Source organism: Ahaetulla prasina, chromosome 4 (genome assembly GCF_028640845.1).
Source record: "Ahaetulla prasina isolate Xishuangbanna chromosome 4, ASM2864084v1, whole genome shotgun sequence".
In the NCBI taxonomy this organism is placed as follows: Eukaryota; Metazoa; Chordata; class Lepidosauria; order Squamata; family Colubridae; genus Ahaetulla; species Ahaetulla prasina.
This window is the reverse complement of record NC_080542.1, coordinates 109,656,307-109,674,702: the sequence shown is the minus strand read 5'-3', so window position 1 is coordinate 109,674,702 and position 18,396 is coordinate 109,656,307. Positions and strand designations below refer to the sequence as shown.

The following is an 18,396-nucleotide window of genomic DNA, read 5'->3' as shown; positions in this document are numbered from 1 at the left end:
AGATAGATATGGGATAGATGGAGGGATGGATGGATGGAGGGAGGGATGGATGGAGGGAGGGAGAGGGAGAGGGAGGGAGGGAGGGAGAAAATGAGAGAGCGAGAGAAAGAGAGAGGGAAGGGAAGGAGGGAGGGAGAGATAGATAGATAATGCAGAAGATTTGGAACTTCTTTCATGCCAAGGGATAAGAAATTGCTTCTTCTATCACTAAAAAAGTGATAAACAGAAGAAATTGTGCTTTTCTATTCAGAGGATGAATACCTTGATCTAAGGTGACAACATGACTTTGATACTCCTGCCTTAGATAAATACTTCTGATTACTGAAGACAGGAAGGCAAACTTTACTGTAGAAAATTGTAGATTTGTAATAATAAAGACATGATACAAACAAACCAACAAAATATACAGTTCAAATACTAGTTGGATCTCCTCACTGGACTGTAATTCAACAGGTACTAGAAATTTCTGAATGAGTATAATTAGCGCTTGGCAAATAATTTGTAATAAATCATTTATATCTCAAAAAAGATTTGGCCTCCTTCATACTCTGAATGCTGTATACAGCATTGCATTAGAAAAAACATCTGACATTGTCCATGATTTTAACCCAGACCATTCTTGGTTTCATCTTAAATTCTTTGATAGCGAAGAATAGCAGAATAGCAGAATTTCATACAGTCAGACTGGAGTCTCTTCCAATCCTACCCAGAGGTTATTGGAATTGGAGCTTGAATATTTTCCATAGAAAGCATGTGCTTATCATATATACATACATACATACACACATACATATATACATACATACATACATTTCTTTTTCTATGTCACCAAGAGAATCAACAACTGGTATAGAAAAGGAATAGACAGACTAATATATGTCATCAATTACCTGTCCATTAAAGGGTATATTTAACAAATGTACTTCAACAGCATTCCTCTAAAAATCTGAATATTTACTAACATGACAGTTAAGAGGTGTTAATGAATGATTCATCCTTGATATTTGTATAGGCACCACTAATTTAGTGCTACAGCTCTTCATACAAACCATTACAAACAGTGTGATTATATTGCCCATGCAAGAACAGGTGGAAGAGCTTGAGAAAATAATTTTACTTTGACTATGTAAATACATTTATGCAAATTGTGTCATCTACGTATTTCTCTTGCTAAGAAAAAACAAATTATTTGCATTCAGCCATCCCTCATTTTGAACATCAACTCAAAATAGTTATTTTGAAAAAAAAATTATATGGGAATATAAATAAATCTTACCACTCCAATTGAAAAGTAATTATTAATGATGCTGTAAGGCACAGGATCTCCTTTTTCATCTTTATCATTAGGTATGACTTCAAATTTCCACCTATCCAGCAAGATTTCGGTACTGTTCTCAATATCTTTTAAAATCTTGAGAAGATTCTCCCCTTCATATCCTTTTGAAAAAGAAATAAAGCACAGTGATTTGAAATAGCAGATTTAGGAACATGGTCACCACCTTACCATTAATACATGAAAGATGCATTTAACCTAAACCAGGCCATTAACACCTATCTGTACCCACTGGTTCTGCTTTAATGAACACCACTGCCACCATTTCAGTAGTGAGGGCACAGACACTGGAACTAAAAGTATGGATTTAGCATCTTCTCCTTAATTAGGTAGCTGAGTTGGGAATCAGACATTGTACCGATTCCCCACCACAACTAACCCACCACAACTAGCAACTAGCCCACCACGAATTTTATTAATAATCACTTGGCTTCCTGTTTATTGCTGAATAATTGCAAAATAATTGTCTGCTGTCTTAATTGCCCAATGCACAGAAGTAATAAGTGGTTGAAGAAGTGGTAGCAGTGGTGAAGCAAGCAATATCAAAGCAAAGTTCATTAATGACATTATGTTAAGGAATACTCAATGATTATTTCAAGATAAGGGTTCAGAGGGATTATTTCAAGATAAGGGTTCAGAGGGAAATTTTTTTTAGGAACTTTTTTAGGAACAATAGATTTCTGTATATCAATAACATGACTTGGACAACTTAGTCATTGCTCATAAAGTCCTACCTATCAGAACATTCATACTCAACACAAAAAGAAAGGCCCAATCAATGGAATATAATAGCTAAATTAATATAATGATACTAACTATTTCATTATGTTAATTTTAATATATATTTATGCATCAATAAATATTTTCATAAAACTAAACTAGTTGAATGTAGAAATACAACTTGTCAGTCAGTTTCTCATCATTGGAATGTGTTGTACATGATACTCCTTCCAGTTTGCAAATTCACCATTATTTATATGTCTGTGGACTCTATCTGTATATGATTTTTGAACATGCCAGAAAGCAGCTTTCCCAGTCTTTGGGAACAGTCTTCTTATTATATTCATATGGGATAGAGCCGTAATGGCACACGTGCCGGAAGTGGCCTACAGAGCCATTTTTCTGGGCACATGAGCCATCACCTGTTGCTCTTCCATCATGTCTGCCATCTGCCATCTGGTCTTCATGCCTGTGGAAGCACCAGAAACTGGAAGAGCTGCCACCTGGAAGACCAGGTGGCCAGTGCGCATGCATGTACCAGAAACCGGAAAATCATTTTCTCTTCCAGTTTCTGGCACATGGACCCATTTTAGCACTCAGTGCCGAAAAGGTTCGCCAACACTGAAATAGAGGAGATATATGGCTTAGAGCCTGGGTACTTACAGGACCGCCTGCTGTTACCTCATGCCTCCCACCGACCCGTACGCTCTCACAGAGAGGGACTTCTCAGGGTGCCGTCCGCCAAGCAATGTCGGCTGGCGGCCCCCAGGGGAAGGTCCTTCTCTGTGGGGGCTCCCACACTCTGGAACGAACTTCCCCCGGGTTTACGCCAAATACCTGACCTTCGGACATTCCGTCGCAAACTGAAGACATATCTTTTTATTCGTGTGGCTGGCTTAAACTGAATTTTACTAAATTTTAACTTTTATTAACTAATTTTAAATGGGGTTTTTAGTTCATTGTATACTTCCAGGCCAATTTTAAAATAAGTTTTTTAATCGTATTTTAAATTGTATATTCTACTATCTGTTTTATTTTGCCTGTACACCGCCCTGAGTCCTTCGGGAGAAGGGCGGTATAAAAATCAAATAAATAAATAAATAAATAAATATAGATCTATAGATCTATAGATTGATCTATCTATCTATCTATCTATCTATCTATCTATCTATCTATCTATCTATCTAAAATGTATATTATTTCTGTTTATCCTAAGTTATGAATGTCTTTAGTATTTTATTTCTGTTATACAAAAGATACAGATAGCTTTATTTCTGCAATGTTATATATTTATTTTCTAATAATAAATATATTATTTATGTAACAGCTCCTGCTGTTACAATACCAGCTACTCCTACCAATCAGCTAGTATACAAGATTTGCTAGTTCTGCGCTCCTAATCTTTCATGCCTCTTGATAGATATTTTTCTCATGCTTAAGCCTCTTACAATGTCTTTCTTCTATGTTTTTTGTTAATGGAAGCAGATATCTTTTCGGTGTGGAAATGCAGGAAGCCTACATACAGTCCTTTAGTCTTTCTTTCTCACATTAATTTTAATGGTATGTATGTGAGTATGTGTGTTTGCTTATGTATATTGAAATGAGTACTTCTGTCTATATAATAAGATACATAGACACTTGTGTGAAAGAGGAGCAACCTGAAGAAGGGATTAAGGGTTTGTTGCTTTTAAAAAACCAAAATCCTCTATATTAACCTGTCTAACAGCTTATCTATATATTATTTATATATATGACTTTCTAACATCTTATTTAATATCATAATAAGAATCTGGAGAGACACAATTTCTATCAATGACACTTTCTATATAATGTGTGAGAGACTGTCTATGGTCTGTGTGTATGTATTGTGTGTGTGTGTGTGTGTGTGTGTGTGTGTGTGTGTGTGTAGGTCTTTGGTTATTCGGGTTTTCTCCCACGTAAAATTGGAAATGTCTTGGTGACATTTCGACGAAGTCTCATTCGTCATCTTCAGGCTTCAGCTTCGTGCTTCTGGGAGCAATGTGTGATTGCAGCTGTTTCTTCCTTTTTAACTGCTAGTGGGGGTTTGAACTGATTGGGTGGGAGCTTGGCTCCACACATCCACACAGAAAGCAGACCCAAACCCACACTGATCATGAAGCACGACCAAGGACCAGAAGCCAGACCGCAGCTGCAACATTAGCCATTTCAAACCCCTCCAATCCATACATGCAGCAGACTGACACCCACTATGAAGATGTAGCACGACCATGACCATGAAGCCAAACAACAGCAATGCAGCTCACCAGCTCAAATCCCCCTGCAACTCAGACTAATCTCAGCACAACCAAGCCACCACCCAAACAGGACACACCCCCATCCAATCAGAGCACAAAAAACCCCCATCCAATCAGAGCATAGCCAAGCTCCCACCCAATCAGTTCAAACCCCCCACTAGCAATTAAAAAGGAAGAAACAGCTGCAATTACACATTGCTCCCAGAAACACGAAGCTGAAGCCTGAAGATGACGAATGAGACTTCGTCGAAACGTCGCCAAGACATTTCCAATTTTACGTGGGAGAAAACCCGAATAACCAAAGACTGACCGACCTACCTACCCATATATATATATATATATATATATATATATATATATATATATATAAAAAAAATTCTGCATACCCAGGGAGATTATGAGACGGAGATGTGTGTGTACACACACAAAGAGAGGGGGGGAATATGCATGTACACACACACACACATACAGATATTAACAAATACATACATAATAAATGCAGCTGCTATGATTATTTTCATTCCCTAGAGTAAACCACTGTCAGGATCAGCCCAAGAATAACACAGTCATAGAATTTCCCATCCAAAGTTCATTTCTATATAGCTTACAGATAAGAAACAGAATCTTGTCAACAAAACTTCTGTTACTCTCACCCTGATGGATATATCCTGGAAGATTCTAGGGAATGGCTATCCTAACTCTCTTCACCTATTTCTGATCCAGTTGTGGGCGATGTTGTCTTTTGTCTTGCTCCTTTTCCTTATAATGTGCTCCCATCTTCTGGGGAAACTGCCACTTCAGTGTAATCCATCAAACTACTTCCCCTTTCATAGACATAATCCATCATAACTACATCTGAAGCAAAATAAGCTTTTAAAATAACTTTTTATTTTGATATAGAAAACTGTTCCTTAAAAAATAAATAAAAAGACCCAGTGGAGAAGAGCAGCTGGATCTTCTCCCTACACATTCTACTGGCCCCTACACACACACATATGCACAAAACTATTTGTGTGTTCATCAACAAATTTTTTGTAGCACTCTTTGTATTTATAGAGACCTGGTTGGGCACAGAAGGGGGGGGTTCCCCTTACTGAGATGTGCCCATCAGGCTTCCGTGCATTCCATCAGCCGAAGGTCCAGGGTAGGGGTGGGGGGGTAGCGGTTGTTATAAACGAGAGTCTGGAACCAAGGGAGGTTGCTGTCCCGCAGATAGCTGGTTGTGAAACCCTCCTTGTGAAGTGGGGCCAAGGGGTGCAGGTGGGCATGCTGGTCATGTACCTGGCTCCTTGCTGCATGGCAGCAGCCCTGCCCGAGCTGTTGGAGTTGATAGCCAGGACAGCGGTTGAGACCCCCAGACTTATGGTTATGGGGTATTTCAACTTGCCATTGGCGGGCGAATCATCAACGGCAGCTTGGGAGTTCATGGCTTCCATGACGGCTTTGGACCTGACCCAGGTAGTTAATGGTCCCACCCACATTGGGGGTAACACTCTGGACTTGATTTTCGTCTCGAGACAGTGGCTAAATGATCTGGAGTTAGGGGAGTTAATTTTCAAACCCCTGTCATGGTCAGATCATTTGCTCCTTCAGCTAGACTTTCGAACCGCTGCACCGCACCGCAGAGGGACAGAACCAGCTCGATGGTTCTGTTCCAGGTGCCTGATGGACCCAGAGAGGTTTCTGATGGAGCTTGGGCTGTTTCCCAGGGAATTAGCCCACGGCTCAGCCAAAGAACTGGTTGCCGCCTGGGAGGAGGCGGCAGCCAGGGCTTTGGACCACGTCGTGCCTTTGCGGCCTCTGACCCGGCGCCGAACTCGACCAGCACCTTGGTATAATGAGGAGCTGAGAGAGATGAAGCACCGGAAAAAACGCCTAGAGAGTGTTTGGAGGTCCAGCCACTCCGAACCCGACCGAACACTAGTGAGGTCGCATATTCAGACCTACCTAGTGGTGATAAGAACGGCAAAACATAATTATTTTTCCGCTCTTATCGCATCGGCAGATAATCACCCAGCCTCCCTGTTTAGGGTGACCCGCTCCCTGCTTACGCAGGAGGCTTGGGAGGACCCCTTGCAGGGGTGTGCTGAGGATTTTGTACAGTATCTGTCCGAAAAAATTGCTCGGATCTGGGACAGACTGGACGCTGATTGGATAGATTCGGGTGGGATGGCAAGGATGGGTGTTGAGGATATTATCTGGGCTGAGTTCGATCCTGTAACTCCCGATGACATGGACAGGTTGTTGGGTAGACTGAATCCCACCACATGTTTATTGGACCCGTGTCCCTCCTGGTTGGTACTGGCCACACGGGAGGTTACACGAGGCTGGCTCCTGGGAATTACCAACACTCTCTTGCTGGGGGGTATTTTCCCCACCGCCTTGAAAGAGGCAGTGGTGAGGCCCCTCCTCAAGAAGCCTTCCCTGGACCCAGCTGTATTGGTGAACTACCATCCAGTCTCCAACCTTCGCTTTTTGGCGAAGGTTGTTGAGAGTGTGGTGGCATATCAGCTTCCTCAATACCTGGAGGAAACTGTCTATCTGGACCCGTTCCAGTCCGGTTTCAGACCTGGATACAGCATGGAGACGGCTTTGGTTGCATTGGTGGATGAACTCTAGAGGCCTCGGGACAGGGGATGTTCCTCTGTCCTGGTCCTGTTAGATCTCCCAGCGACTTTTGATACCATCGACCATGGTATGCTTTTGATACCATCGACCATGGTTGGAGGGATTGGGGGTGGGGGGGCACCGTTTTTCGGTGGTTCTCCTCCTATCTCTCTGACCTTTCGCAGATGGTTTTGGCAGGGGGGCAGAGATTGACCTCAAGGTGCCTCACCTGTGGGGTGCCTCAGGGGTCGGTTCTCTCGCCTCTCCTGTTCAACATCTATATGAAGCCACTCTGTGAGGTTAACCATGGTTTTGGGGTAGAATATCATCTGTACGCTGATGATACTCAGCTGTACATTTCCACCCCAAACCATCCCAACGAAGCCGTCGAGATGATGGGCCGGTGTCTTGAAGCCGTGCAGGTCTGGATGGGGAGGAACAGGCTCCAGCTCAACCCCTCCAAGACAGAGTGGCTGTGGGTTCCGGCATCCCGGTACAGTCAGCTTGCGTCATCACTGACTGTTGGGGGGGAAGTATTGACCCCCAGGGGAAGGGTGCGCAACTTGGGCGTTCTCCTAGATGATCGGCTGTCCTTAGAGGAACACTTGACGGCCGTCGCCAGGAGAGCATTTTATCAGGTCCGCCTGATTCGCCAGTTGCGCCCCTTCCTTGACCGGGACTCCTTACGCACGGTCATTCACGCCCTCATTACCTCCTTCCTGGACTATTGCATTGCTCTCTACATGGGGCTCCCCTTGAAGAGCACCAGGAGGCTCCAGCTAGTCCAGAATGCGGCTGCGCGGGTGATAGAGGGAGCACCGTGTTGCTCCCATATAACACCTATCCTGCGCAGCCTGCACTGGCTGCCGGTAGCCTTCCGGGTGCAATTCAAGGTGTTGGTCACCACTTTCAAAGCGCTCCATGGCTTAGGACCGGGTTACCTACGAGACCGCCTTCTGCCACCGATAGCCTCCCAATGACCTGTGCACTCCCACAGAGTGGGCCTCCTCAGGGTGCCGGCGACCAAACAATGTTGGTTGGTGGCCCCCAAGTGGAGGGCCTTCTCTGTGGCAGCATCGGCCCTATGGAATGAGCTGCCTCCGGGGTTGCGCCAACTCCCTGACCTCCGGGCCTTCAAATATGAACTGAAGACTCTACTATTCCATCGTGCGGGACTAGCCTAAGTATAATTTTAATTGTAATTTTAAACGGGTTTTAAGTCGGTCTTTGACCGTTTTAGCTGATTTGGACATTAAATATTTGGTTTTAATTTGCTTTTTAAAATTGTTATTTATATTTGTACTTTTAATATGGCTGTAAACCACCCTGAGTCCTTCGGGAGAAGGGCAGTATAGAAATTAAATTATAAAAAAATTAAAAAATAAAAATAGCACTTTTGATGGAAATAACAGAAAAAGGAAGATAAGGAAGAAGCAGGACATTCTGTTTGAATTTTTTCCAATGCTAAATAACAATTACTTCTTCAGCAATGAGGGAGAAATATTCTAAGTCCTCACCAAGGAAGTATTCTCTTTTACAGAGATTTGTATTTCAACTATAATAACAATCCTTTACCATTAAGCAGGCTTCCAGTTACATGATGCCATGAAAACACACAGCAGCCATCACACCATTATTGGGCATATCCTGACAATGTCTATCGTGATAGCAATTTTTTATTCTATTTAACAATATAGTTTCAATTGTATGTATGTACACAATGGTGTGTTGGTTGAATGGTGGAAGGAAAAGAACAGACTTAGTAGATTGTTTCTTATTATAAGATGCTAAATTAGAATTGCTAAGCAACATACTCAGCAGCAATGGAATAAGTTCAGTGTATGCTAAAGGTTATTTGTTTAATAATTTATAATCCATGCAAAAAGTCTGTGTCACTGAGAAGGGAAAATTACTTACCAGCATAAAAATTTGTGGTTATCCCTTCTGCTCTCCAATCCTATGAAAAGTTTCAGAGAGAAAAAAATCAGTCTTATGGCATCAGCTACCATAGGGAAGGAGGCAAAGAATGGTGAAAGAATTTTTCTAGGATTAACCGTGGGTTTGTAAAGTGATGGAGCCCTAATCCAGAATGGATAGTCAATAAAAAAAGAAGTTATGAAGTTTCAGTAATAGCATCAGAGAACATAGGTTCTGAAAAAAATTGAATTTCATCCTTTATTATGTGACTCCACTTTCTTCTACTCTGCAGAAGATTCCAGACAATCAGAGAACGCAGAAAGAAGTTCTAGAGAAGATTTAAGGAATGCAATGAAGAATGTTGGTTTCTGTTGTTCGTATACCCTAGTGGTAAAATAGTGTGTACCACAGATAAATATAATTGACTTTAGTATAAAATGTTAAATCACATCCATATTCAAGAAGTACTTTTGTATGAATCAGATTTTTGTCATCTCTGGACAAAAAAAAGTCAAAGTTCTCCTAGAGAAATCTATCCTTCTATTGAACATATGAGATAAAATATTTGCAACTTAGTTACAAGTGATAGTTTTCAGATAATGAATAAATCAGAAGATAGAATATTATTAAGTATTAAATATTTGAGGGCTTCTTAAATGCACCTAGATAATCAAATATATTTTATAGATGTAGAATGTGCACATAAAATGAGCTGCACTTTATATAAGAATGGCAAGATATGTTCTTAAACTCTTTGGAAAAGTTAAGATTTTTCATTTGAATTATATAGAGTACAATCATTAGATCAACTATTTTAGGCAAATGTATGCATTGAAATTCAAACATATCCCTGAACTGAATAGTTACAAAAATATTGTTAATGAAGAGAGTTTTTGTTGCTAGGAGGAGACTCAAGGATTTAATATGCCATTGATCCAAGATACAGAAAGGAGAAAGCTAATTGCAAATTAAAATTAAGTAAATAATACATATTTGTTTAATGTTTTATTAGTTTATTAAGATTTAACAGAAGTAATCTGAATTGGACAGCAGAAACTAATTTCAAAAAGAAAAACATTCAAGAAAATGCCTTCAAATTAAGCATTGTAAGAAATGAAACGATACAGATTTTGCACAAAATTGAACTCAGCCAGAATTTAGTGCTGCCCCCCTAAATGAACTCCACGTAGTACAACAATAATGTCATTATTCTAATAATTATGCTCTATTAACAAGCTTCTACATATAGCTTTTACAAAAATAATACTTCTTCTAAATATCCTTTATTTACAGGAAAACAATTCATAAGATGTGAGATAGATATGTGAAAATGAAAAAGATAAAAAAGAACCAGCGTGATTTTTCTTTATTTTCAAAAATTAAGAAAAATATCTTCAAAACATATTCTCCCAGATTTGCAGTCATAAGTTACTAAGATTGATTAATTAAGTTAGTAAGAATAACATTATTTTTCTTGATTTTGCTTTTTTATTATTGGAAGTTTAGAAAACAAGGGTTAACTTTAAGAAAACTATACAAAATAATTTATTAATTGGAACAAAAACTTAGATGTGATAAGTTAGAATTAGAAAGACACCTAAAAATATTTACAGGGAAAAGATCCAAACATGCATAAAGACCATAATCCTTAGCAGGCAAAAGTATGAGATATAGAAAATGTCAAAGAGCTGCTATAACAACATAGTACTGGTGACATGGGACTAGAAGATACTGCTGTACATGGAACCAGAAGAACAAACAATTGATTATATAGTGGAATTGCTTTAAAAGTTATGATCTTTTTTTCTGAAACTGTTAAAAACTAATTTTAAGGCATGGCTCATGCAAAGAAATAATAATACTAAGTATATCAAGAAGAACTAGATATGTTAGATATGTCCTTATGAAACAAAAGTGATAGTGATTTCCTAAGAAAGTAGTGAAAAAAATCTTAAATCTTTGTCTGTCTCAAAAGGGTTTCATTGTTAATCAAGATCGGAGCTCAAAAACTGTGAGGGCATAGTTCAATAGACAGGTCTAATTTGATGTATGCCAGCCTAACCCATTTTTCCAGCAGAAAAAAATAAGCATAGTACCTCTGAGAGTATGTACAGAATTGTAAAATGAAGTAATCTGATTCTAAGTTGTTTTTGTTTTATCAGTTTGAAATCTCTGAGTAGTTTACAAAGCTTTTTATGGTTTCTTGTTCATGAACTAATCAGGTACATACTAATTTATTTTAAGAGTAGCAAAGTATATGGGTTGGGTTCTCTTAAAAGTTAGAAGAAGCACAAGAGAAACTAAAGGAATACACAATAAGATATTTCAATGAGGGTTTACTAAAGTGGCAATAAATTATGAATTAGAATCTTCTGCAGATAACTGTAATAAAATTTTGAGACTTCTCTGGCATCTTAAAGTGGCAGAACTTACAACATCAAAGCATCCTGTTTCCTTGGCTTATCTTTATATAAAATCTTGGGCAGGTTTTCATTCACCTTCTTTGCATAATCTCACAAATCAAGTACTGGAACAAAAAAAAAATCTGGTCTTCATATTGTGAAGAATGGAGACAAGGTTACAGGAGGCTTGTTTTAAATGAAACACTTTTTAAATTTATTCTTTGCCTCCATGGATCCTGGTAGAGAGCACCATAAGACTGATTGTCTGAAATCTACTGCAGGATGGGAGAAGAAGGAAAGAACTATATTTACATCTTGATATTTACTTTGAAAGATACCCAAACATTTACAAATACTGATAAATACATTACTTTTGAGATCAAATAGCAATAATTTGGTATATGACCAATTTTCTTTAGGAAAAAAATATTATAGTTTATATTTTGATTTCCCTTTACTATATCATACTTCAATGAAACTTATAAAACTTTAGATTTCTTCACACTGTGCAAATAACATATCCAAAGGAATACATTTGTGGAAAATCATATCCATTGGTCTCAGGTTCTAGATATATGAATGAATGAATATTACATATGTCAAAAATGTGAACAAATTAACATGATTTACATATTCTCCACATATAAATTCTTCTAATATGTTACCTACTAAGGGGATCTGTAAAGTGACATTGTTAACTGGCCACTGAATAAGATTGCTGATGTAATACACTGTCTTTCTAGTACTGTGTAAAATTATTACTGATTTACAACAACAACAAAAAGTGGAATTTTTGCTTGTGAAGTGAACACAATCAGCTTTTCTCCCAATTCACAAAGTTAGTCATGTTTCCTCAGCCCAACTATAGCTACATAAGGTAACGGAACGCATTCTGGGAACTTACAACCCAAAGTAAATTAGCTGGCATGGCTATAATGTGCAGAAGCTGAGACAGACACTTATAGCAGCTAATAACAATTTGGATTCCTTCATTTTGATCCTCTGAATTTGTACCTAATTGCACTATGTTAAATATTAGATCATAAAGAATGTTTAATTTTTTTTACAATCATATAATTTTACATATGCAATGCTTTTGGGGAAAAAGAAATTAATGATTAAAATGTGAAAATGGATAAAATAAAACACTTTATATTTTAAGTAGGTTTATTTTTATTTACCTCCTCCCCATCTCAGACATCTGGCTAAGTCATTCCCAGTTCCAAGAGGGAGAATAGCAACAGGAGGATGCTTAATCAAATTTGCTTTCTCTGTAAATAAAAAATGTAGGCATAGTTTAAGATAAATAGCAGCTGAGACAGGACCTAGATATAAAAATTTTCTATATTAATATTATGGTTAGATATTGTTATAATAAAAAAATGTGTCCTTAAAGTTTATCTACACATATCAACTGAGAAGGAATATGCCAGTAGCCTACATGAGGAAATTACTATTTCCCAAAAACTAATTTTCCATATTTAGGATACAGTAGATTATGAAACTAATTATCATGACCAAAAATCAATGGGGGAAAAAATCAGTGATTATGGTAACTGATGACTCACCAAGATAAATGTACCCTAGCAGTATATTGCATTCTGGATTGAGAACTGTAGATAATTTACAAGACAGTGTATGATAAATTATCAATGTTTCCACTATCCATAGACCAAAGAGTAAAAGATATCAGTGAAATTATAAAAAAATTAAGAAGTACTAGTATGAACAGCAGCATTTAATGCACAGCAGAACTCAAAAAGCTTTGAGCTGGTCCTATTTTATAAGGCACAGTTCTTTTGTCATTGACAGTTAATGACCATACAAACCATACTGGGCACTGATTGGCTACAAATACATAATTCAGGCATTTGCTAGGAGCAAGAGATTGTTTGCCATCTCAGTAGCATTTCAGATTTCTTAAAGTTATTCTTCTTCCTCACCAGTTGAGCTCTAAATTCTCTTCCTTTCCAGAAAAATATGCAGTTGGCTGATTTTTTTTTGGGTGTGGGTGGGGGGAGGAAGCAAGTTTGTGGTCTTGTCATGAGCCACTGGTTGTATCATCACCTTGAAGTCAGAAGTCCAGTTCCTCCCTTCCTCCCCATCTTTCCCCATTCAGGTGGATGAGAAAAAGAATATGAACTGGAATGAATTCTACATTATAGAAGCAGGAATAGATGTATAATTCATTAAAACTCTGAATCAGAATGGCTGTAGCAATGTGTAGCTAATGCCCATGCCCTATTCTATCTTAGCAAGGTATATCTAAAATTCCCACACAAGTTCTATTTCTGTGACTGGAACTGCTAACAATAGAATGAAACAAGATTTGGTGGTTCCTGATGCAATAGACTACTCAGTACAAGTTGCAATAGAGGTCTCATTTGACAAGTCTCTTCAACTGAAGAAAAAGAGGGTAGGTCTAAGTGGAAATATTGCACAGGAAAATAGAAAACAGATAAAGCAAGAGGTGTTGCAGGTAAAAGACAATAAACAATACCTCAGTTCAAGGAAGGGAAGAGGTATGAGAAATGGACTCAAGGTTTTCCCATCCACCTTTTGAGACTGTATGGCACAAGAGAGGGTGTTAGAAAATCTTGACAATATTTTAAGATTCTTAAAGAATCTTAAGATTCTGGAATTATATTCTATAAAAATGACATTGAGTTTCAGTAGCCTTTGCAATATCTGTTTCCTGACTTGGGCTACCTTATAAGATTGACAACTTTCTCTGTTGGCAGGTATGTGAAAAAAAGTCACTGTAATAGATGCCCCAGATCTCAAGTGAGATTGAATTATAAAGGGTGGAACAAATTTAGCACTTTTATGGCAATAGATGATGCCTAAACAAGCTGATGAAACTCAGATGAACTTCAAATACTTTGGCCACCTAATGAGAAGAAAGGACTCACCAGAGAAGAGCTTAATGCTGGGAAAGATTGAGGACAAAAGAAGAGGGAACGACAGAGAATGAGGTGGCTGGATGGAGTCACTGAAGCAGTCATCGTGAGCTTAAGTGGACTCCAGAAGATGGTAGAGGACAGGAAGGCCTGGAGGAATGTTGTCTATGGGGTCGCGATAGGTTGGACATGACTTTGCAACTAACAACAACAAAACAAGCTATAATTTTTCTTCAGAAATGCTTGCACAGCCTTTTCCAGTTAGCTCCAATTTTCCTTCTCAGGGGAAATTTGTATTTCTTTTTCAATCAAATTTGATTTTTCAGGAATATTGGTGATTGCTGTGTAGATAGAAACTAGGTAGATAGAAACTACATAAATTCTGCATTTTTAAAACATTATTTACAAAACAAGGGCTAAGAAGTTCTATCACAATCATTCTGCAAAAGAGTGTAAATGGACTTCAAACATGCTCGCACACAGCAAGTAATTTATTGGAAACTGTCTGGATTTCCTGTGCACTTTTGCAGGCCTAATGACACAGTTTAATCTGTAAGTGAATATTTAAGGTTTCAAACATTCAGATGATTCTTTCTAATGTTAAATTTTATATAAAAATTATCATTCAATAAACATTAAAAGAGGCAGAAGAGCATCTAGGATGAAAATGTAAGAAACAAAAAAAGTTTATAAGTAATTTGTCTTAAATCAAAAATCTTAACACATTTATAAAAACTGTTATTCTGTATACTGATTTAAATATTATTCTTATTTGTAGCTGTTTTAAACTTCATTTACTGCCATAAAATTTTTGCAAATCTATCCTTAATCGCTAATCTTTATTTCTATATTTTATTTTTTTGCAAGTATTATTTCTATCTTCCTCTCAAAATAATGATTTCATACATGTCACAAATCATAACTATTTCTAATTGAAAGAATTGTTCATCTTTCTTAATATTACCTGAGATATAGATAGAACTTCAATTTAAAAATTTACATCTAAAAAGTGAACAGCACAAGGATTTAGTAAGGCTCCTAGTAAAACTAATAAAAAAATTGAATTGAATTTGCATTTTGCATCAGCTATCCATGACAGATCTTCTGGTTTTTCATCTTGAGAAAGACAGTGAAAGGTTTATCAAATTTTCATGGAGATATATAATTTCATAAAATATTATAATTTTATTGCTGGAACAGATTCTATCACTTCCATACAATTTTTATTGGAAAGGGGAATAAATAAATAAATAGTCATTCAATCAATTAAGATCATACACCCACACACACCTTATTATTCATAGTACCCCTGAAAATGAAACAAATCTTTAGCTTATGATTTGGAGACAACAAAAATCTTTGCTTCTGTAGCAGCAGCTCCACCAAATATCCTTCAGATTCTCCCATCATTGATTGTGGCCAGATCCTTAGGTCCAAAAATCTTATCAAACTTCCATTCAAGAATCCGTTTGTTATAACCGCCAGATCTGGACAATTTTCATACTGTCTCAAACATTTCCTTTTTAGAAAAGGTTGTTGGCGCCCAGCTCTAGAGGACCATGGAATAAGTGGATTATCTGGGTCCTTTTCAGTCAGGATTCCTCTTTTTTTTTTTTACATTTATATCTCGCCCTTCTCCGAAGACTCAGGGCGGTTTACAGTGTATAAGGCAATTTCTTCTCACTTGATCTCTTTAATACCATCAATCACAGATTCTTTCTGACCTGTCTTTGGGGATTGGAGTGAGAGATACTGTGTTTCAATAGTTCTCCCTTTTTCGAAGCCAGTTCCAGTTAGTATCGGGTGGGAGGAGAAGTTGAGCCCAAGGCCTCCAGTTTGTGGGCTGCCTTAGAGTCCTCCGTCCCCACTCCTATTTACTTGAGCACCTAGGGTTAGGTCATAATCCCCGTATGTGTGACATAATCAGTATGTTAATAATATCCAATTGCACACCTTGGGCCAACCAAGGGATAACATTAAGGACCACTCCTGGTGTCTGGAGATATGAGGATCTACATGGGAGGAAATGCTTTTGCTCAGTTCTGGCAAGACTGGCTGACTCTGCAGATAGCCGGTAGTGGGGAAAGATCTGTGGATATCCAGTGGGAGGAGGAAAGCAGATTAAGGACCATGAGGACCCAAAGGGGTGGGGAGCAGAGATGGGGAGATCCAGGAAAAGCATGTCTGGGCCTATGCTTGGCCTCCTAAGGCTTCCTCACCTGAGGCTCCACTTAATGATCAGTGTGGTCAATGAACAAGCACATTAGGGAGAGCAAGGATGGGAGTCATTAAGCAAGTTGATTATACGGTTACTTTAATGATTGCCTGAATTTGTAATATAATGGCAGAAGCCATTACAGTTATTGGTCAAGAACTGCCTGTATGCAGATATTCACAAACATGTATTGTTTCATAAATATTAATATACTGATTAATCTTATATGAAATTTGTATTATGTATCCAAATCAGATTATCTATTTAGCAAATCTTAAGAGTTATAGATACTAGGGGGTCTGAATCATATGATGAACAGTTGCAGGAAATAGATATGCCTAGAGTAACAAAGAGAAGAACTATGAATAAGATGATTGCAGTATACCAATATATGGGCTATAATAGATAAGAGATGGTCACACTATTATCCAAAGCACCTTAGGACAGGAAAAGAAGTATGAGGTGGAAAATTATCAAATAGAGATCCAACCTAGAATTAAGGAGAAATTTCCTGAAGCAAGAACAATTAATCAAAAGTTAAGGAGGTTTTTAAGGCCTCTCATAGAAGGTTTTCAAGAAGAGATTAGACTGTAATTTGTCTGGAATGATATAGGATCTCTTGTTTGAGCAGGGAGTTGAACTAGAAGACATCCAAGTTCCCTTCTAATTCTGTTATTGTATGTTTAGATATCTCCTATGTTTAGATATCTCGTCAATATTGAGGTATAAAGTCATTAGGTAGGATATTATCATTTGATGAACTGTTTCCTATATTATTGACAAAAATCCAGTGTATTAATAAAGAATCACAATAACATTAGACATTCCCTATCAACAATAAATATAGGAAAGCATTTCAACAACTAAAAATATCTATTTCATAATTTCCCCAAACTCTCATAATCAACTTCCTTTCTGTAACCTCCCTTCTTTTAATTACTCCAATATGAAGCAAAGAAAATTTGGCTTCTTCTGATGAATTTAGAATTATTTATACAAAAAGAGCAAATTTCAGACATTACTTACTAGTTTTATGTAAAACAAAAATGCATGTTACCTATGCAGTCTAAAATCCAACCTACGGTTCCATCACCACCACATGCCAATACTCTAAAGTCAGAAACATCTCGAAAAAAATTTAATCTGAAAAAGTTATAAAGAAAAAGAAATTATATCTCAGAAGTTTGCTTTATTGACACATTGAACAGAATACTTACACAGCAGTTACCTTTGCTCACTTTGAGAGAAAAAAACAGCTAAATTTAGCTTGTAGCAGCATATACTTCATAGCAATTATGATTTTCAAATACAATGGTGTATGTTATATGGGCATGTTATATAAGTCTTAAGATGGTAATTACTGCAAAAGGATATAATAAAATTAGTTTCATTATAGCACGAAGTTTATTATGGTGAGCAATAAAATATTCATCTCCTGGGAAACTATATTTTAAAGTATAATGATTAATTGGTATGTAGATGCCAACCAATTGTAAAGATCATAATTTTTCAGATGAGGATCTTTGCAACCTCCAGCTAACTGTAATAGTTTTTAAACACAAGTTAGAACCAAATTAAATCTGCACTATACAGTAGACATAATGTACTTCCATTGAAAAATAATTCTCTAATGTAATGAGGATGTCTGCTTTTAAAACAACATCTTAGTTAATAATTCTTAATTTAAATTATATCAACAGTTTACAAGTTATATAAAAATGTATATGAATGTATATGAATATACGAATTTGGTTGTATTTATTTTGTGCGGTTATTTCATGCTTATACTTATATATATTGTTGAGTTTGACAAAATAAATAAATAAATAAAAATAAATAAATAAATGTTGCACCCCAGAAGCAATTAAATATACTAGAGCTATGATAAAGTGAATATTTCTATATGTGAATACTTTCATAAAATAAATTACAAACAGAGCAAATTAACCTGTGAAAGGAAAAATGGAAGTAGCACATTATAGGCTGTGATTTTCATTTTTGGTAAATTATCTGGACTGTTCGAAAC

The 18,396-nt window shown here is 37.3% G+C and overlaps 1 protein-coding gene across 1 annotated transcript in view; it reads right to left on the bottom strand.

The window, feature by feature from the left end:
- The window catches only part of DGKB (diacylglycerol kinase beta), a 332,776-nt gene that overhangs the window by 218,849 nt on the left and 95,531 nt on the right, over positions 1–18,396 (bottom strand). Inside the window, exons 15-17 of the mRNA XM_058182793.1 lie at positions 17,428–17,513; positions 12,437–12,526; positions 1,277–1,437 (exon numbers count right to left, since the gene is read on the bottom strand). Coding sequence (XP_058038776.1) covers positions 1,277–1,437; positions 12,437–12,526; positions 17,428–17,513 — 337 coding nt within the window. The remainder of the gene's footprint in view (positions 1–1,276; positions 1,438–12,436; positions 12,527–17,427; positions 17,514–18,396) is intronic.